The sequence below is a fragment of the Pristiophorus japonicus genome, chromosome 17 (genome assembly GCF_044704955.1).
Source record: "Pristiophorus japonicus isolate sPriJap1 chromosome 17, sPriJap1.hap1, whole genome shotgun sequence".
NCBI classification, from domain to species: Eukaryota; Metazoa; Chordata; class Chondrichthyes; family Pristiophoridae; genus Pristiophorus; species Pristiophorus japonicus.
Window position 1 is genome coordinate 107,592,849 of NC_091993.1, and position 15,089 is coordinate 107,607,937.

General features: G+C 43.3%; 1 protein-coding gene across 12 annotated transcripts in view; it reads right to left on the minus strand.

Annotated features, from left to right (window-relative positions):
* Positions 1-15,089, minus strand: part of LOC139227889 (membrane cofactor protein-like) — a 174,695-nt gene that overhangs the window by 155,498 nt on the left and 4,108 nt on the right. For 8 of the 12 annotated variants that reach the window (XM_070859013.1, XM_070859010.1, XM_070859008.1 and 5 more), the window contains 2 exons: positions 5,499-5,528; positions 1,594-1,614 (listed from right to left, as the gene is read on the minus strand). In XM_070859013.1, coding sequence (XP_070715114.1) covers positions 1,594-1,614; positions 5,499-5,528 — 51 coding nt within the window. The remainder of the gene's footprint in view (positions 1-1,593; positions 1,615-5,498; positions 5,529-15,089) is intronic. The other 4 variants (XM_070859014.1, XM_070859015.1, XM_070859016.1 and 1 more) reach the window with 1 other exon arrangement.

Here is a 15,089-nt window from a genome sequence, read left to right on the forward strand (position 1 = left end):
ACCTAAGTCCAAATCATTAATATATATCAAGAAAAGCAGTAGTTCTAGTACCGAACTCTGGGGAACACCACTGTATACCTTCCTTCAGTCCGAAAACCATCTATTCACCATTACTCTGTTTCCTATCACTTAGCCAATTCTGTATCCATGCTGCCACTGTCCATTTTATTCCGTGGGCTTCAACAATGCTGGCAAGCCTATTATGTGGCACATTATCAAATGCATTTTGGAAATCCAGGTACACCACATCAACTGCATTGCCCTCATCAGCCCTCTCTGTTACCACATCAAAATATTCAAACACGTTAGTTAAAAACGATTTGCCTGTAAAAAAAAAAAAAATCCGTGTTGGCTTCCCTTAATTAATCCCACGACTGAGGTTAAGCTGACTGGCCTGTAGTTGTTGGGTTTATCTTTACACCCTTTTTTTGAACAAGGCTGTAGCATTTGCAATTTTCTAGTCCTGTGGCACTATCCCCGTATCCAAGAGATTTTGGAAGATTATGGCCAGTACCTCCGCAATTTACTTCCCTCAGCATCCTAGGATGCATCCCATCTGCTCTTGGTGACTTATCTACTTTAAATATAGATAGCCTTTGTAGTACCTCCTCTTTATCAATTTTTATCCCATCCAATATCTCAACTACCTCCTCTAATTAGCCCCACTCCTCCTCTTACTATTATTACATTTACTATTTATATACCTATAGAAGACTTTTGGATTCCCTCTTCTCTCCACCCCCCTCCCCCCACCCACAGCCTTTCTTCCTTCCCCCCCCCCTTCCCCACAGCCCCTCTTCCCACCCCCACAGCCTCACCCAGCCTCTCTTCCCACTCCCCCCCCCCCCCCAACCTCCCCCCTCATTCTTGACCCAAGGCCCTCAAACTTGCCACCCCAACTCCACCGCCACTTGGGACTCACGGGAGACTCGCAGTTCAGCAGAAGGGCCCGGAGAAACAGGCTCGCGGAGGAGCAGCAGCCCGCCCCCATCAGCCGGCCGGGAGGAGTGGCAAGGGAAAAGGAGGAGAGAGTTGGAGCCTCTGGTCCTGCTTCTGGTACACGTGGATGGAATTATTCAGCTCTGGGGGGGGGGGGGGGGGGGGGCGCGGAGCCTGTTGCCTGTCGGTCAAAAAAGTGCAGTACGGGCAGGGGCTGGACAGACACCCGCCTGTCAAAAAAAGTGCAGTACAAATAGTTAGTCCCTTTATATAAATACACTCAGGTTGGACAGCACCTCTGAAGTGGAGAGAGAAAAGTTAACGTTTCTGGTGTGGAAACTTTTCATTACTGTTCTGCCAAGTGTCCAGTTTTGAGTCCATACCCCAAACATGAACAGGTCCTCTCTCCACATGCTGCTTGGCTTGCTGGGGGTTTCCAGCATTTTCTGTTATTGTTTTAGATTTATAGCAGCTAGAGTTTTTTTGCAAATATTTATGTACTTCTATCTTCAACATTTGCAATTCTCATTTAATCTGCAATTCTCATTTACAATCTTGCTCCAAAATTTTCAGCCATCAGTATGTACTTTAAAAAACAAGACTGATGAAGTATGTAAATCTAACACGTGTGCATTACTCAGCTCTCCTACTTACCAATAATCATTCCTGTCCGATCTTCAAAGCCATCGGGTGCAAGGGATTAAAAAAAACAACACTAAGTTGACCATAAAAAAAAACATTTCCAGTCATCTAATGCATCTAATATAAAAGCAGACAAATCCTTAAATCCCTCCTGTTAGTGGGCAAGCTTTCATACCTCCAGCATGTCAGGTAGAGCTGTCCATACTTCCATCAGTTGGAAGGGCTTGCCACTCTGTCCGCACTCAGCCTGCACTGGTGTTATTGTTCCCATGTACAAACCCAACCAATCATTACCCAGCAAAGCAAAATAAAGTGCATTCTGATCCTATATGATCATTGCTGTCCAAGACACAATAATCCCTGCCTGCTAATTTATTCTTTGTGCTTACCAGTCTTCCAACTTGGGCAGACTTCGAGCTGAATCATTTTTTCCCACTCCACATGCAGCTTTAGTAGTCCAATCAGAGTTCTCCAACTGCTCTTGTTCAGAGACTATCTTGCTCCGACATTACAAGAGTGGCTACACGTCAAAAAAACTCCATTGCCTGAAGAGCAGTCATAAAAGATGCTATAGAAATACAAGACTTTCTTCAGAGACAAGGGGGCGAACGAGGGCGGGGCGCAGACGCAGAGAGCGAGCGAGAGCAGACACGCGAGCGAGAACTGCAGACAGTGAAAGAGAGCACACAAGGGTTTTGTATAGGTATCACTGCTGCATGCAGCAGAAATAAAACAATTTCTGATGGAATGCTCAATTATATTGCTAGATCTGGTAATGATACGTTGAAAGATGTCATCCTAAAACTGTATAGAGCCATGATAAAGGGGTTTTACTCCCAAGGATGCACGTAACATTTTGCACTATAATAAGCAAGCAGCCTGAAATTAGTTTCACCAAAATGTCTGGAGTGCTGCGCTTAGCTTTGGTCACTGATGCACAAGGGAAAACATTCAAACCATTGAGGCACTGTAGAGCAAACACAAAAGGCTGAGCTCTCAATTTGAGGTTTCTGCACTGACATTCTCAGGTCCAGCATCAATCACTCTTGCAAACAGACCTTGCGACTCAACTCTGCATGGTGCACCTTGCACTGCCCCAAATGTAGTTAAACGATAATGTGGCCAGAGTCTTCATATGCCAACTACTGAAATACATTCTCCTTTCTTTACAAACAGCAATAACACCTTGCATTTATATAGCGCCTTTAACCGTGAAACGTCCCAAAGCACTTCACCGGGCCGTTAACCAACAAAATTTGACACCAAGACACGAGATGATGTTAGAACAGCTGATCAAAGGCTTGGACAAAGACGTAGGTTTTTTTTTTAAAAAGGAGCATCATAAAGGAGGAAAGAGAAGTAGAGGCGGGAAGAGGTTTAAGGAGGGAACTCCAGAGCTCAGATTCTAGGCAGGTGAAGACATAGCCACCAATGGTGGAGTGATTCAAATTGGGGATGTGAAAGAGGCCAGAATTGGAGGAGTGCGGAAACCATGAAGGTTTGTAGGGCTGGAGGAGGGTACAGTGATCGGGATGGGCAAGTCCATGGAGGGATATGAAAATAAGGATGATCATTTTAAAATGGAGGCATTGCCAGACCCGGAGCCAATGTAAGTCAGCGAGCATAGGGGTGATGGGCGAGCAGGATTTGCAGGAGCTTAACTGAAAAGCACTCAAGACAGGCAGATTTATCTCTCAAAATAAAATGAACTCTTTTCCTGCACTCCTTAGTTATGAAAAATAATCAAGATGCAACTTTAATTTCGCTCAAGGTAGCTTTACTTTTTTCAAGCTCACCTATTTAAAGCTGAGCTGGCTCAGAGCTTCAAAATGCAGAGAACTGTGTGTTGCTGGAAGACAGTTTACTGTGTGTGTCGGACACAGGTAGACAGAGAAAGAGTGAGAATGAACAGGAGCAAGGGCAAAAGAGTGAGAAAAAAAAAATAAGAGCATGCACATGTGACAGAGTGTAAAAGAAACAGAGCAAGCGGTACATGCAAAGGCAAGAGAGAGCCTGAGAGCAAGAGTCTTTTTTATAACCAATCTTAAATCTGAGACACTGCGGGGAGGGGCAAGGGGAAGGCAGACTCGAGTTGCCAAAGTTACTATCCTAAGTGGAACATCTACCTTTTGTTATGGGAGCAAGAGACTCCCATGTGTCTGTCACAGTTAAGGCATCCTTGGGGAAAATAGAATGGATTAACATCTCATCCTTCAGATGTTGCAAGCAATGTATCCTTGAAGCTGTGCGACCGCACAGCTGGCTCTTCAATGCGAACAACGGCACCCATGGCACGCCCAAACAAAAATGAGGGAACATTGGTTGCAAGGTCTATTTCTTTCACAATAGCATGTATTGTTTGAGATTTTATACAAAGACCCAGTGAACAGCTAATTAGCAGTCAGTTTTGTTGAGACTAATTTCAGGCTGCTGGCTTATTGTAGTGAGAAAGGCAATGTGCATCCTTGGGAGTAAGCCTCTTGTAATTCTATAATAGATACAATTTATAAGTTCAAAAACTTCAGCTCTAGTTAACAGGCAGTATCGACTTGGTGCAGTTACCAAGATGTAAGGAAACCATTTGAGTCATGGATGTAGCATAACGAAAAGCCAAAAGACTGAGCCCTTGCAAAGAAGTGGCTTACAAGGAAAAATTAAAGAAAATTGCACTCTTTAGGCTGGAGGCAACCACACAGTGGATAAATGAAAGCATTTAAGATATGGAAAAGATTAAATCAGGAAGACTTCAAAGTATGCCAGAATACTAGAAACGCAGACACATGTTAACAACAGTAAAGGTCAAGACAGATGCCAGGAGGGGCTCCTTTAACAAAAAAAAGTGATCAACACTTGTTAGCTGTAGAATGGAGGCTAAAACATTGAACTAATTCAAGAAACAGTTGGATTGCGTCATTTTGGGGTAGTTGGCAGGCAATAAAACTTTCTCTATTCTGATGGATGATGCAAGATGGGTTAAATGGCCTTCCTCATCTATAACTGTCTTGTGAACTTAAAATGTTTAATTTATATTCTAAGGAAAACAAATGCTGAAAACCTAAAGCGAGAAAGAAAACACTAGAAATATACATCAATTCTGAAAGAAAAAAGTGTGGGGAGTTTCCTTTCGTAGTACCCATTGTTCACAATCTACACAGCACAGTTGCAGCCCAACTGTGCGCTGAACATAGAAGCCATAGGGTTATTATCACCTCTACATTAATAACTAGTTTGTTGGATGTTTAGATGTTGTAGAAATATGCAGGCTATGGCAACATAAGATGGGAAGACCCGAGTGCAAGGTTGAGGGTACGGGACTGTCCTTGATCATAGAAATGAATTACCAATTGAAACTGAGGTTTAGTCAATCCTTTCTTAGCATAGCCAGTAACAATTATAAACTAATCATGGAAAATAAAGTTTATTATAAACTAATCATCAGGACGCAGACAAATGTGTAATCAAAGAGATGGGACAGATTATAGAATAGTATAAATTAATCGGGGCGCAGACCGAACAGGAGTAAAAGAAACAAATGTGTAATCAGAGATGGAACAGAATATAGAATAGTATAAACCAGAAGGGAAAACCCCACGTAGCCAGCAAGAACCGAGGAACAACCCTCAAGAGAAACCGGACCTTAAGCTGGGAGCTTAAAGCAGGACACCAGTGACGGAGATTGATCACCTCTGTTAACGGGTAATACGAGCACAAGTAGTATACATTGTACTTGAATTCTACTTTGGGAAATAAAATTTATTTGGCTTAAACATAACATTTGTCGACTACTCGAAGTCCCACCAAATAGTCGCAAGACTGTAGTGACTAAATACCCAGAGTAAACTGTCTACAAACCTAGTGAGTTTTGGGCAACAATGTGCAACCTGGAGTACTCAATTAAGTTCTAACAATATACTTACTAGGAGGAGGAACATTAGTAGGTGTAGTAGCTGTATGAGGGAGAGGAAAAAATAAATTACTCACCGACTCCGTTAACACAAAACATGAGATGTACATAAAGGAAAGAAAGAAAATGAAATTGACAGCCAAAAAACTAGAAAGAATGCTCAAATACAAGTGTTTAAGATTACGATACAGACACTCCACTTTTAAATAGCATTTTTTGCCAAAGAAATAACATTTTATTTCTAGTTCATGTGCTTCATTAGTTTCTGAACACAGCATAGATATAGGAGAATTCTATACTAATGAGCTAGCAGATATCTTTCCTGATTTCTCTAGAAGACAGCCTTTGATAAATATTATGCCACATGTATACTTCGTAGTGGATTGATTTCTCAATTACTGTGAAGGAGAAATCAGCAGACTCGTGAGACATGAGAGAAGATGAATTAAAGGTTAAACTGGATTTTGAAGCTTAAGGTATGAGATCATGGAAAAATTCAACCAAAATATGTCCATTATACATACACCCAATATTGTATTAAAACTCTTCTAGTACAACACTGAGCAGTATGTTTCGAGAAAACAGTTAAATGAAAAACTGCCCAATTTCCTTGCCCCTCTCCCCCAGTTTTCATTCTCTCGTAAAAGGTGTGGATTCCCGACGAGTACAATTCCAAGGTGTGTGCCATCCTTTGATATCTCGCACAAGTTACCATTTTTCACATGGAAGCATGCGATTGTAAACCGGCAGTATGAATGCTAGGGCATAACAGCCAAGACCAATCAGGATATCCACACACATGCAACTTCAACAGGATAAGGATTAGAAAATGGATCCTTGGCCGATTTTATCCCCCCCGTCCCTAACCCGGAAGTATTTAAGCCAATTATAGCACTCCCAACTGGCTCCCCAATGGAAATCAGCTAACTCAACCCAGACTCACGACTCTTCTGATCCACATGCCTTAGTGCGATATCAGATGATACCTTTACTCATCAATGAGAAACTGTCTGCAGAATTCTGTTTAGGGTGTTGTGCTTAATTAACTAGTGAACCAGATACAGAACTGACATGTGCTCTGTATAAAAATATATTCTCATCAATTGCCTTATGAAATGGTTTTCCCATCTAGTTTATTTAGCCAGTATGTAAGCAATCAAATGCTTAAGTAACACTTACAAGGAATGGATCGAAGGATATTGTTTACTCCTCCGGTTTAGGTTGTGTCCATAACTGCCACCCACATTAGATTGGAGCCTTGCGTTAACTGTGCTACTTAGCTTTTATCTGTAGTTACTTATATTGATTAATACTATCTCTAAAAGGTGTACTGGTTAGTGCTATCAAAGGAGTTAGCATATCAGAGCTTATACAACCCCTATGTTACTGAATTTGTCAAGTACAGATTATTTGAAACACATACCAGTGTTAGTAATGCTAATTATTGGAGGACTTAATCCCAGACACTAAATAACTTATGTAATATGGTGATAAGTGGAGGGGAAAAATCAACGTGCAAATATCAATCTTATTATTCAGCAGTCCAATGGGATACATAAGAACATTAGAATTAGGAACAGGAGTAGGCCATCTAGCTCCTCGTACCTGCTCCGCCATTCAACAAGATCATGACTGATCTGGCCGTGGACTCAGCTCCACTTACCCACCCGCTCCCCATAACCCTTAATTCCCTTATTGGTTAAAAATCTATCTATCTGTGATTTGAAAACATTCAATGAGCTAGCCTCAACTGCTTCCTTGGGCAGAGAATTCCACAGATTCACAACTCTCTGGGAGAAGAAATTCCTTCTCAACTCGGTTTTAAATTGGCTCCCCCGTATTTTGAGGCTGTGCCCCCTAGTTCTAGTCTCCCCGACCAGTGGAAACAACCTCTCTGCCACTACCTTGTCTATCCCTTTCATTATTTTAAATGTTTCGATAAGATCACCCCTCATCCTGCTGAACTCCAACGAGTAAAGACCCAGTCTACTCAATCTGTCATAAGGTAACCCCCTCATCTCCGGAATCAGCCTAGTGAATTGTCTCTGTACCCCCTCCAAAGCTAGTATATCCTTCCTGAAGAAAGGTGACCAAAACTGCACGCAGTACTCCAGGTGCGGCCTCACCAATACCCTATACAGTTGCAGCAGGACCTCCCTGCTTTTGTACTGCATCCCTCTCGCAATGAAGGCCAACATTCCATTTGCCTTCCTGATTACCTGCTGCACCTGCAAACTAACTTTTGGGATTCATGCACAAGGACCCCCAGGTCCCTCTGCACCACAGCATGTTGTAATTTCTCCCCATTCAAATAATATTCCCTTTTACTGGTTTCCCCCCCCCCCCAAGGTGGATGACCTCATATTTTCCGACATTGTATTCCATCTGCCAAACCTTAGCCCATTCGCTTAACCTATCTAAATCTCTTTGCAGCCTCTCTACACAACCCGCTTTCCCACTAATCTTTGTGTCATCTGCAAATTTTGTTACACTACACTCTGTCCCCTCTTCCAGGTCATCTATGTATATTGTAAACAGTTGTGGTTCCAGCACCAATACCTGTGGCACACCACTAACCACCGATTTCCAACCCGAAACGGACCCATTTATCCCGACTCTGCTTTCTGTTAGCATGGATAGAGAATTGGCTGGCTAATACATTTCCTCTGACTCCGCGTACCTTTATCTTCTGCAATAACCTTTTGTGTGGCACCTTATTGAATGCCTTTTGGAAATCTAAATACACCACATCTATCGGTACACCTCTATCCACCATGCTCGTTATATCCTCAAAGAATTCCAGTAAATTAGTTCAACATGATTTCCCCTTCATGAATCCATGTTGCGTCTGCTTGATTGCACTATTCCTATCTAGATGTCCCGCTACTTCCTTAATGATAGCTTCAAGCATTTTCCCCCACAATAGATGTTAAACTAACCGGCCTATAGTTGCCTGCCTTTTGTCTGCCCCTTTTTTTAAAAAAACAGAGGCGTTACATTAGCTGCTTTCCAATCCGCTGGTACCTCCCCAGAGTCCAGAGAATTTTGGTAGATTAGTCCCCTTACTGATCACCAACCCCCGTCCCAATCAGAGTCAGAGGCGGGTGTTCGTGATGTTGGTGAGGCCTATAAAAGGCCCAGCAGGAGTTCGTGGCTTTGGTGAGGCCTATAAAAGGCCCAGTGGCAGCGGCAGTTCATGGCGTTGGTGAGGCCTATAAAAGGCCCAGCGGCAGTGGCAGTCAGAGGCGGGTGTTCGTAGCATTGGTGAGGCCTATAAAAGGCGAGCTTGTGCAGCTACAGGGAGAAGGCAAAAAAGTAGAAAGAAACAGAAAGGTGACGTCACAGCCAAGGGGGTAAGTGATTGGCTGGATTGGTGAGTAGCTTTTCTTTTTTCTCTTCTATAACAGTCAGTAACTTTTAACATTGTTGTTGCCAATTTAAGTGTATCTAAGGGTTAAGTCATGACAGGAGAGCTCGGTCACGTGATATGCTCCTTCTGTACCATGTGGGAACTCGGACACTTCCGGTGTCCCCGACGACTACATCTGCGGGAAGTGTATCCGCCTCCAGCTCCTGACGGACCGCGTTGCGGAATTGGAGCTGAGGGTGGATTCACTCTGGAGCATCCACGATGTTAGCGTTAGTGTTTTCTCAGAAGAATCACTCAACACTCAAAGTCGGTTCCAATGCTGATGCGGCCTTTATTACGCTTAGCGGGGAGGAAATCACAAGACTGAGTCCAGGCTTCTCTCCACAGAACAAAGGGTTACATTCACTTTTATATGTTTCACAACAGTTACAAACAGTTTACTACAGTTACACAGCCCATCACGGCTGGACACAAGCCAATCACAACGATTATAGATTACATATAGGTTCTTTTAACCCAATAGAATTCCCCTTATGTCTCAGGAACCATGTGTTCGTCTCTTGTCAGCTTGGGCTGATTGATATAGCTTCTCTCACTAGTTCTTTCTTGGTTTATAACCTTGTTTACAGGAGATGGGTTCTCTTATCTCTTTCTTCCTGGGGAATTAATTGGTTTATGGCCTTGAATACGAGAGATGGGTTCTCTCCTCATTATTCTTATCCTGCATCCAAGGCATTCCTATAGTGGGCCTCACAGGGTTATTGCTCGGTCATTGAACATTCAACAGTTCACAGCTTGACTACCCGATTTCCCATCATGCCTGGGCAGCCATTTTGTGTGTGGCCACTTTAAACTTATATGCGTTTAGATATATCTAGCAGGTGCCTAATGCCTAGTATTCTGGTATATTCTAAAGGTGCCTACCTCCTACAACAACAGTCAGTAACTTTTAACATTGTTGTTGCCAATTTAAGTGTATCTAAGGGTTAAGTCATGGCAGGAGAGCTCGGTCACGTGATATGCTCCTTCTGTACCATGTGGGAATTCGGACACTTCTGGTGTCCCTGACGACGACATCTGCGGGAAGTGTATCCGCCTCCAGCTCCTGACGGACCGCGTTGCGGAATTGGAGCTGAGGGTGGATTCACTCTGGATCATCCACGATGCTGAGAATGACGTGAGTAGCATGTGCAGCGAGTTGGCCTTACTGCAGGAGAAGGGTCCACAGCCAGCTAGAGAATGGAAGACCAGCAGGAAGAGTAGTGCAAGGAAGGTAGTGCAGGGGTCCCCTGTGGTCATCCCCCTGCAAAACAGATACACTACTTTGAGTACTGTTGAGGGGGATGACTCATCAGGGGAGGGCAGCAGCCGCCAAGTTCATGGCACCATGGCTGGCTCTATTGCACAGGAGGGCAGGAAAAAGAGTGGGAGAGCAAGTGATAGGGGATTCAATTGTGAGGGGAATAGATAGGCGTTTCTGCGGCCATAACCAAGACTCCAGGATGGTATGTTGCCTCCCTGCTGCAAGGGTCAAGGATGTCTCTGAGCGGGTGCAGGACATTCTAAAAAGGGAGGGAGAACAGCCAGTTGTCATGATGCACATTGCTACCAACGACATAGGTTTAAAAAAAGGGATGAGGTCCTACGAAATGAATTTAAGGAGCTAAATTAAAAAGTAGGACCTCAAAAGTAGTCATCTCTGGATTGCTACCAGTGCCACATGCGAGACAGAGTAGGAATCGCAGGATAGCACAGATGAATACGTGGCTTGAGCAGTGGTGCAGCAGGGAGGGAGGGATTCAAATTCCTGGGGCATTGGAACCGGTTCTGGGAGAGGTGGGACCAGTACAAACCGGACAGTCTGCACCTGGGCAGGACCGGAACCAATGTTTGCTAGTGCTGTTGGGGAGGAGTTAAACTAATATGGCAGGGGGATGGGAACCAATGCAGGGAGACAGAGGGAAACAAAAAGGAGACAAAAGCAAAAGACAGAAAGGAGATGAGGAAAAGTGGAGGGCAGAGAAACCCAAGGCAAAGAACAAAAAGGGCCACTGTACAGCAAAATTCTAAAAGGACAAAGGGTGTTAAAAAAACAAGCCTGAAGGCTTTGTGTCTTAATGCAAGGAGTATCCGTAATAAGGTGGATGAATTAACTGTGCAAATAGATGTTAAGAAATGTGATGTGATTGGGATTACAGAGACGTGGCTCCAGGATGATCAGGGCTGGGAACTCAACATCCAGGGGTATTCAACATTCAGGAAGGATAGAATAAAAGGACGGGGGGGGGGGGGGGGGGGGGGGTGTAGCATTGCTGGTTAAAGAGGAGATTAATGCAATAGTTAGGAAAGACATTAGCTTGGATGATGTGGAATCTATATGGGTAGAGCTGCAGAACACCAAAGGGCAAAAAAACATTAGTGGGAGTTGTGTACAGACCTCCAAACAGTAGTAGTGATGTTGGGGAGAGCATCAAACAGGAAATTAGGGGTGCATGCAATAAAAGGTGCAGCAGTTATAATGGGTGACTTTAATATGCACATAGATTGAGCTAACCAAACTGGAAGCAATACGGTGGAGGAGGATTTCCTGGAGTGCATAAGGGATGGTTTTCTAGACCAATATGTCGAGGAACCAACTAGGGGGGAGGCCATCTTAGACTGGGTGTTGTGTAATGAGAGAGGATTAATTAGCAATCTCGTTGTGCGAGGCCCCTTGGGGAAGAATGGAGAATGAAACAGTTAATTCAGAGACCATGGTCCAGAACTTAAAGAAGGGTAACTTTGAAGGTATGATGAATTGGCTAGGATAGATTGGCGAATGATACTTAAGGGGTTGACTGTGGATGGGCAATGGCAGACATTTAGAGACCGTATGGATGAATTACAACAATTGTACATTCCTGTCTGGCGTAAAAATAAAAAAGGGAAGGTGGCTCAACCGTGGCTATCAAGGGAAATCAGGGATAGTATTAAAGCCAAGGAAGTGGCATACAAATTGGCCAGAAATAGCAGCGAACCCAGGGACTGGGAGAAATTTAGAACTCAGCAGAGGAGGACAAAGGGTTTGATTAGAGCAGAGAAAATGGAGTACGAGAAAAAGCTTGCAGGGAACATTAAGACGGATTGCAAAAGTTTCTATAGATATGTAAAGAGAAAAAGGTTAGTAAAGACAAACGTAGGTCCCCTGCAGTCAGAATCAGGGGAAGTCATAACGGGGAACAAAGAAATGGCGGACCAATTGAACAAGTACTTTGGTTCGGTATTCACTAAGGACGACACAAACAACCTTCCGGATATAAAAGGGGTCAGAGGGTCTAGTAAGGAGGAGGAACTGAGGGAAATTGTGTTGGGGAAATTGATGGGATTGAAGGCCGATAAATCCCCAGGGCCTGATGGACTGCATCCCAGAGTACTTAAGGAAGTGGCCTTGGAAATAGTGGATGCATTGACAGTCATTTTCCAACCTTCCATAGACTCTGGATCAGTTCCTATCGAGTGGAGGGTAGCCAATGTAACCCCACTTTTTAAAAAAGGGAGAGAGAAAACAGGGAATTATAGACCGGTCAGCCTGACCTCAGTAGTGGGTAAAATGATGGAATCAATTATTAAGGATGTCATAGCAGTGCATTTGGAAAGAGGTGACATGATAGGTCCAAGTCAGCATGGATTTGTGAAAGGGAAATTATGCTTGACAAATCTTCTGGAATTTTTTGAGGATGTTTCCAGTAGAATGGACAAGGGAGAACCAGTTGATGTGGTATATTTGGACTTTCAGAAGGCTTTTGACAAGGTCCCACACAAGAGATTAATGTGCAAAGTTAATGCACATCAGATTGGGAGTAGTGCGCTGACATGGATTGAGAACTGGTTGTCAGACAGGAAGCAAAGAGTAGGAGTAAATGGGTACTTTTCAGAATGGCAGGCAGTGACTAGTGGAGTACCACAAGGTTCTGTGCTGGGGCCCCAGCTGTTTGCACTGTACATTAATAATTTAAACGAGGGGATTAAATGTAGTATCTCCAAATTTGCAGATGACACTAAGTTGGGTGGCAGTGTGAGCTGCGAGGAGGATGCTATGAGGCTGCAGAGCGACTTGGATAGGTTAGGTGAGTGGGCAAATGCATGGCAGATGAAGTATAATGTGGATAAATGTGAGGTTATCCACTTTGGTGGTAAAAACAGAGAGACTATTATCTGAATGGTGACAGATTAGGAAAAGGGGAGGTGCAACGAGACCTGGGTGTCATGGTACATCAGTCATTGAAGGTTGGCATGCAGGTACAGCAGGCAGTTAAGAAAGCAAATGGCATGTTGGCCTTCATAGCGAGGGGATTTGAGTACAGGGGCAGGGAGGTATTGCTACAATTGTACAGGGCCTTGGTGAGGCCACACCTGGAGTATTGCGTACAGTTTTGGTCTCCTAACTTGAGGAAGGACATTCTTGCTATTGAGGGAGTGCAGCAAAGGTTCACCAGACTGATTCCTGGGATGGCGGGACTGACCTATTAAGAAAGACTGGATCAACTGGGCTTGTATTCACTGGAGTTCAGATGAATGAGAGGGGACCTCAGAAACTTTTAAAATTCTGTCGGGTTCAGACAGGTTAGATGCAGGAAGCATGTTCCCAATGTTGCGGAAGTCCAGTGGTCACAGTCTAAGGATAAGGGGTAAGCCATTTAGGACCGAGATGAGGAGAAACTGCTTCACCCAGAGTGGTGAACCTGTGGAATTCTCTACCACAGAAAGTTGTTGAGGCCAATTCACTAAATATATTCAAAAAGGAGTTAGATGAAGTCCTTACTACTAGGGGGATCAAGGGGTATGGCGAGAAAGCAGGAATGGGGTACTGAAGTTGCATGTTCAGCCATGAACTCATTGAATGGCGGTGCAGGCTAGAAGGGCCAAATGGCCTACTCCTGCACCTATTTTCTATGTCTATGTTTCTATGAATGGATCTGCTATAACTTCCGCCATCTCTTAATACCCTGGGATGCATTTCATCAGGACCAGGGGACTTGTCTACCTTGAGTCCCATTAGCCTGTCCAGCACTAACCCCCTAGTGATAGTGATTATCTCAAGGTCCTCCCTTCCCACATTCCCGTGACCAGCAATTTTTGGCATGGTTTGTGTCTTCCACTGTGAATACCGAAGCAAAATAATTGTTTAAGGTCTCAGCCATTTCCACATTTCCCATTATTAAATCCCCCTTATCTTCTAAGGGACCAACATTTACTTGAGTCACTCTTTTCCGTTTTATATATCGGTAAAAGCTTTTACTATCTGTTTTTATGTTTTGCGCAAGTTTACTTTCGTAATCTATCTTTCCTTTCTTTATTGCTTTCTTAGTCATTCTTTGCTGTCGTTTAAAATTTTCCCAATCTTCTAGTTTCCCACTAACCTTGGCCACCTTATACACATTGGTTTTTAATTTGATACTCTCATTTCCTTGGTTATCCCTTCTTACCGCCTTTCTTTTTCACTGTTGTTTTTAAATAACTGCATCGTCTTTATTTACATAGTTTACCAAGACTGCTATTGTATCGATGACAAGGTTTTTGACTGTTTGCCAGCGTCAAACATCCCTCGAAAATTTTGTATTCCTCACAGCGCATTTTATTTTGTTACCTCTTGATTGTATTGTTATTAAAAAAACTAGGTTTGAAAGTATAAGTATTCTGAAATAAAGCCGAAGTAAGACCATATTGAAGTACCGGGTGCAGTTTTAGGTTCCACATAATAGAAAGATTGTTGAGGCATCAGAAACAGTACAGCACAGATTCACTCGAATGCTGCCAGGTATGAGGAAATGCTAATATATATATTTTTTTAAAAAGAGACTAGAACAATTGGGGCCATTTTTGTTAGAACAGAGGAGATTGTGGGGTGATATCATAGAGGTGTTTAAAATTATGAAAAGGTGACACAGGATGAATAAAAAAACTATTTCCTGTAGCTGATGTCTAAAATGAGGGGGCATAGATACAAGATTAAATTTAGGGAGATTTAAGACAGGGAGCAGGATAAACTTTAAAAAAAAATACAAAGTTGAGGCGCTGTGCAACATTCTCCTGGAATTAGACATGGTCTTTGCTTCAATTTACTAAGAATAGATTCGATAAGTGGCATAAAGCTATATGGGAACAGGGCAAGCACATAGAACTAGGACTACTGCTCATATGGAGGATACACAGCAATAGTTTGGTTAGGCCATGTTATTGTGTAACACTGAAGAA